The sequence below is a fragment of the Myotis brandtii genome, unplaced genomic scaffold, assembly GCF_000412655.1.
Source record: "Myotis brandtii unplaced genomic scaffold, ASM41265v1 scaffold115, whole genome shotgun sequence".
Classification (NCBI taxonomy): Eukaryota; Metazoa; Chordata; class Mammalia; order Chiroptera; family Vespertilionidae; genus Myotis; species Myotis brandtii.
The window spans coordinates 16,893,997-16,900,789 of record NW_005353967.1 but is presented as its reverse complement, the minus strand read 5'-3'; the positions used below and the strand labels follow the sequence as shown (position 1 = coordinate 16,900,789).

The 6,793-nt window shown below is 41.1% G+C and overlaps 1 protein-coding gene across 1 annotated transcript in view; it reads left to right on the top strand.

The window, feature by feature from the left end:
- ANKRD31 (ankyrin repeat domain 31) overlaps positions 1-6,793 on the top strand; it is a 150,344-nt gene that overhangs the window by 132,135 nt on the left and 11,416 nt on the right. The window contains exon 23 of the mRNA XM_014549846.1: positions 905-1,045. Within this exon, the coding sequence (XP_014405332.1) occupies positions 905-1,045 (141 nt within the window). The remainder of the gene's footprint in view (positions 1-904; positions 1,046-6,793) is intronic.

Below are 6,793 nucleotides of genomic sequence, written 5' to 3'. Positions count from 1 at the left end.
GCCGCCCGCCTGCCAGGAGGCTGCCCGCGGGCCCTGCTGTGGGCAGCGCGGTCCTGGGACAGGGGGTGGGGGTGTGGGGAGAAGCTCCAGTGAAGTTTAGTAAACCCCAGGTCTGCATCCGGATTTGGCTGCGGGGCCGCAGGGGAATCTGCCTGGGTGGGACGAAATCACACGAGGCGCCATGCAGCCTCAGGTCCCTGCTGTTTGGTCATGATGTTACGGCATCCCGGCTAATTTGCATATTCCTCTATTATTATATAGGATTATTATATAGGATACTATAGTTTATTAATTCATCTGTGGTAGACATTTAGATTGTTTCCAATTGTTGGTTGTTACAAAAAAGGCTACTATGAACATTGATATGCAGTTTTGGTCTGACACAGACTTTCATTATTTCTTGGGTAAGTACCTGAGAGTGGAGTGGCAAAATTATATATGGTAAATGTATATTTAACTTTTTAAGAAATTGCCAAAGTTTGTAACATTTTACATTCCCACCAGCTATCAATGAGAGTTATAGTTCCTTAGCCAACACTTAGTATGATCAGTCTTTTAACTTTAGCCATGCTAACATATAGTGTAAATATGTATATGTACTATAGTATATGTGTTGTGGTTTTAATTTACATTTCTTAATGATTAATTATGGTGAGTATCTTTTCATGTGCTATTTGCCTTCATATTTATTCTTTTGTGAAATGTCTGTTCAAATCTTTTGTTCCCTTTTATTGTTTTCTTGTTTTTTTATTAAGTTTTAAGGATTTTTAAACCATTGTTTTCATATATTTTGTTTTTTGGTTGTGTCAGGTGCTAGGGTAAATCTGGTCCCTGTTACTTCATGGCCAGAAACAAGTTCACATATTTCATCTATTTTTTAATATTAACATTTTTTTTTCTTCAGGAGACTACCCACAAAGCCAGTGTTTTATTGAGTGGTAAAATTAAGGTAGAAAATGGTCAGATTTATCAAAATCCAGTCACCTGGCTCAAGGATCTTCTAGGAGGCGACAGTCATGTGACCTGGAATTATGCTTGGAGTAAGGTGGGTCATCTTTCACTTCATGCTCAAATGGAAAGATACATTTTTTAAATATATTTTATTGATTTTTTACAGAGAGGAAGGGAGAGGGATAGAGAGTTAGAAACATCGATGAGAGAGAAACATCGATCAGCTGCCTCCTGTACACCTCCTACTGGGGATGTGCCCGCAACCAAGGTACATGCCCTTGACCGGAATCAAACCTGGGACCTTTCAGTCCACAGGCCGACGCTCTATCCACTGAGCCAAACCGGTTAGGGCGGAAAGATACATTTTTAAAAAATGATAAAACTACTTATTTTTCTTTTAAAGAAATATGCAAGTTCTCCAAGCTCATTTTTGTCCCCAGGTGTCCCTTCTGCAATATGCTACATGCTTTCTCCCACAACTTCTATTTGCCAGAATTCCCTGGGGGCAAGGGCCTCCTTCCTTGCTCCTCACTTCGTCTCAGAAATTTGAATGCCCCAATTTTCTTGACCCCAAGTGATTTCAGGTCCTTGTGATTCCATGTAGAAAATTTGGAACCACTGTTGACTTTAATAATTTATTAATATGTTATCAGCATTCTGACAGAATCTTCTCCTAAAGACAGAAGGAACCAGCAAGGGCCTTAAGACCCACAGAAGTTATGGTTCGTTTTTATGTTTGAACATAGTTTTATCTATGAATTGTTAGCTCCCCCCAAAAGAAATATTTCTTTTCATTCATACTTCCCAGACTTAGTAGCCTCCCCCTCAGTTCTGTCTTCTGACTTACAAGCCCAGTCTGACCACCAATTTGAAGACTATTAAAGACTGACACCCTTGAGGTCCAATGACCAGCCACCTCCAGATGTCTATGGCACCACTTAAGGGACAGTCTTGCAATGATTTACCCAGGAAAGTGTGAAAATTGGACATCCACCATTACTGTTTCACAGAACTGCAGATGTCTTCAGCCTCCACTCACTATTACAGTAAGCCTCAGTCCAGCACTAATAAGAGGCATAGTTTCCTCTTTTTTTGTCCAAGCCCTGCTCACCCTTTCTCATAATCCCTGCTCTTGGTCTGTGTCCCTAACTACAGCATTCTGGTCTCCTAGACCTTTGTGGCAGGTGCTTCCAGAACTCTTTCAATTCCTTATATCAGTGCATTTTAAATTGTCTCTGTATTATATTTTCTCTGTCCTTTTTTTTTTTTTTTTAACTTTCAACCCCTGGAGTCAACTGGCCATTTGCTTTCAATTCACCCTGCCCAATCCTTTCCATGGATTCATAAATCATATTTGCATATTAGTAATTAACACTTAACCCATGGAAATTCCTTTTTTTACATTTCTTAAACTTATGATAGATTATATTATTTTGCTGAAACTGAGTCTATGCTCAGTATAAATATGGTACTGATTGCTATAGTTTAGGTTCTTTTGAGCTTGACATACCTCTGTTACAGTGTGCCTACTGATGACTCAAGACTCCTACTCTTTTTCTCTACTAGAACTATTGCATTCTCGCTTTTGAATAACTGACTGTGACATCATTTAGCCCTCACTCTGTACTTCACTTACATATCACATTGCTTCTGATCTTTTCTTATTAGTCATGTAAATTAGGGTTGTATTGTTTAACATCTATGTGATAGTGAAGCCAAATGCAAATGTGGACATCAGTATTAGTGCAAATCTTGGATATAAGATACTCATACAGATTATCTGAACAGGATTATATTTTTTAAAAATTGTTCTAAAAACAGGAACAGTTTTTAAAATTTCTATAGGCCATGCATATACTTCTAGTAGGCCAGTGGTTGGCAAACTGCGGCTCGCAAGCCACATGCGGCTCTTTGGCCCCTTGAGTGTGGCTCTTCCACAAAATACCGACTTCTGCGCATGGGCCATGAAGGTTCAATCACACTGTACGTGCGCGCCCTCGCGTGGTATTTTGTGGAAGAGCCACACTCAAGGGGCCGCAGTTTGCCGACCACTGCTCTAGACTAAGAAACTCTACTCCAGTGAGTTGCTTTATTTAAATAGTTTATTTTAAAAGCCTCTTTTAAAATGTACCACAGAAATTGCCTCTACCTCCTCTTGTCTTGAAGTAACTCCTGAATTCACAGTCACTTCTTGATGAAGGGAACTTTTGTTACATTGGTAAATATGAACATTTTAACTGACTAGTCTTAAGAATGTTGGTGAGGCTATGGGACCAGGAATGGTTGGTTGTCAGGCAAGAAATGCCATAAAACTAGGTCTTGTCCTGCATCAGACAGAATGACAGAGCCACAAGACCAAGAGATGACTCATACTTCCTACCCTAGCAGCTGGGCCTAATCACGGGAATCCTGCTTACTCCCATTGGGCATCACGACTTGCTATCACTGACAGTCTCCTGGCTGTTAGCTATCATCCTGATATGGCAGAGTGATCTCTCTCTCTGTGGGAGACAGGAGACCATGCTTGTTCCTGATACCACCCTTGATAAGTTATATGATGTGGGCAACAGTTTTCAATCCTGCCTACACATTAGAATCACTTGGGGAGCTTTTAAATCTACCAGTGCCTAGTGGACTCCAGGCCCTTAGCTTCTGACCTAATAGTCTGAGTTAAAGGCCAAGTGGTAATATTTTTTAAAAGGTTTCCAGGCGATTCTAATGTGCAGCCTGGAGTGAGAATCACTGATCTAGGTCAAATCATTTAACCTTTCTGAACCTGTTTTCTTATGTATAAAATAAATAATAATGCCAATGGTCTCTAAAGATTTTTCCAACATGGAGATACTAGGACTTGCGTAGCACTGTGTGTAAAACACTTTTATGTATATTCTTTCACAAAACTCCTAAGAAGTCAGAAGATCAACTATTATCTTTATTCGTGGATGTGAAACAGTATTGCTTGTGGTTAGTGACTTGATTAGCCTCACGGCCAGTAAGTGCCAGAACTGGACTAGAACCTGATCTGATTCCCTATGCACTGTTTTCTACATTTACAACAATATCACACACAAGGGAGGCCCACTTCCTTTTCCTGGAAACAGCTTGCCCTGAATTCAGAATCATTCAGCTGCCTTTATGAATTTCTGCAAAGACGTATTCTTGTGCAGCAAAAATGGCCCACTTCCACAGGGAAAATGCCTTTCTGTGATACAGGTGCAATATGAACATCATAGGAATGACAATGACAATTCAAGCCCTGGACAAGACTTATGCAGATAAAAAGTAAGCTGCCGTTTGGGCAGTGACTCAAGGAGCACTGACAGATCTCTTTTGCAAACACACTTCCCATCGTGACGCTTCCCTGTCTGAATTCTACCCTCATAAATGTACTCCTTTGGATATAGCATTGACTTTTCTCTATGGTTTCCCCCTCACCCTACACACTTTCTAAAAAAATTTCTCACACCCTATGATTAGGAATATCAAGATATGGAGAAGTTGGGGTAGGAATACAGAAAGTGATGGAGATTGTTTATCTGGACAGACAGCCTCATTCAGTCCATTAATTACACTCCCAATGTGTCATAACTTAAACCTCCTCTGAGTCCAGCTTCTACTCAGGAGGAGATGGTTAGAGATGTGGGCCCCTTTAAAATACAGATATCTAGCCCTGGTGGGTGTGGCTCCGTTGGTTGAAGCATTGTCACATACACCAAAAGGTCTCAGGTTTGATTCCCAGTCAGGGCACATACCTAAATTGCAGGTTCGATCCCCAGTCTGGGCACATACAGCACGCAACCAATGGATATTTTGCTCTCTTCCCCTCTCCCTTCCTCTCTCTAAATCAGTGGTTCTCAACCTGTGGGTCGCGACCCCTTTGGGGGTTGAACGACCCTTCACAGGGGTCGCCTAAGACCATCGGAAAACACATATATAATTACATATTGTTTTTGTGATTAATCACTATGCTTTAATTATATTCAATTTGTAACAATGAAAATACATCCTGCATATCAGATATTTACATTACGATTCATAACAGTAGCAAAATTACAGTTATGAAGTAGCAACGAAAATAATTTTATGGTTGGGGTCACCACAACATGAGGAACTGTATTAAAGGGTCGTGGCATTAGGAAGGTTGAGAACTGCTCTAAATAAACATATCCTCCAGTGAGGATTAAAATACAAATATCTGAGGTATGAATCCTAAAGACATAAATAATGTGAAAGGCCTGCTGCTCTTCTCTTGCCTCTAACTGCATAGGGTATCTGGGGAAAGTGGAAGGAGAGGCTTCAGGATGGTGAGTAGGTGAGGAAGATATCTGTCATCATTTCCCCAGGATCAGCTCTTCCAAAGCAGTTACTACAATTACACTTTGATACTCTTTTCTGTCTTGTCTTTTGAATTCCTTAGAAATATTTTAATATTCTTAGCCCAAATGTGTTTTTATCTTGCAACGAACTTAAAGAAATGAACTTTGCCTTTTTACTCCCCCTAAGATGGAAAATAATTTTTCTCTTTCATCCTCTTGGAGTAGTGAAAGTTGTTAAGACTTGCTTCTTAAAACTTAAAATGAAATTACAATAGTCATTTGATCATCCATGAACAGATTCTCAGTAGTCAATACTAATAACTGTTTTTCCTGAAGATCTGTGAAAAATGGACTGGTACTTTCAAATAAAATGCAGTCCTAGCAGGGAAACAAATTCTTGAACACTTCTTTAATATTCAAAGGCAGGTTATGTTTTATATTCTTTTATTGATGCATGTTAATACATAAGGTATAGAGAAACATTTGTTACTGCAATTAATGACAGTTGATACCATACTTTATTTTCAGAGACCTAACCAAAATAAAGTTAATTGATCATTTCACTTGGCTCATTCACTACATTTTCAGAATAGTGGCTGCCTGAATTGTCCATCCACCCCAAACACCTACATGCACACTTCCCACACCCCACTTCTTTCCTAAATATGATATTAGGGCATCAGCATAGACTGGTTTCTGAGGAATAATGGATCTCTGCTCTACCTGTGGCCTCAGGGTGAAGCACCCTTTTAGCTCTACCTTTTAGAAAAGTAAGAACACAACAACTTACAGAATATACCTTACCCTGAGCTACAACTCTCTTACCTGTCCTCATCTGGGGGAAGGTTGCATCCCATCAGGTACCCTTCATCAAAATGGGCTTTGGATGGTAAAGTTGCTGAGATTGCTGGAGGTTATGTAGCCCAAGACCGTACGAACCCAGCCTCTGTCAGGGCAGGCATATGAGCTAGATTTGCATCTAATGAGATTAGTCCAGGAATTAGTTTGTCATAGACAGATGTACTTTATTATTTTTCTACTAGAAGCCCGGTACACAAAATTCATGCACTTGGGGACCGGGGGGAGGAGGGGTGTCCCTCAGCCCGGATTGCAAGAGGGTACAGGCCAGGCCGAGGGACCCCACTGGTGCACACTTGGGGACGGGGGGGTTGGGGGGGGTTGGCCAGCTGGAGAGGAATGGCAGGAGAGCTCCAGGGCGTGTCTGGCCTGTCTCACTCAGTCCCGATTGGCTGGACCCCAGCAGCAAGCTAACTTACCGGTCAGAGCATCTCCCCTTCTGGTGGTCAGTGCACGTCATAGGAACTGGTTGACCAGTCCACTGTCTGCCCCATGGTGGTCAGTTCACATCATGGCGACTGGTCGACCGGTCGACTGTCTTCCCCATGGTGGTCAGTGCATGTCATAGCAAGCAGTTGAGCAGCCTTAGCATATCATTAGCATATTGTGCTTTGATTGGTTGAATGGCCAACTGGACACTTAGCATATTAGGCTTTTATTATATAAGA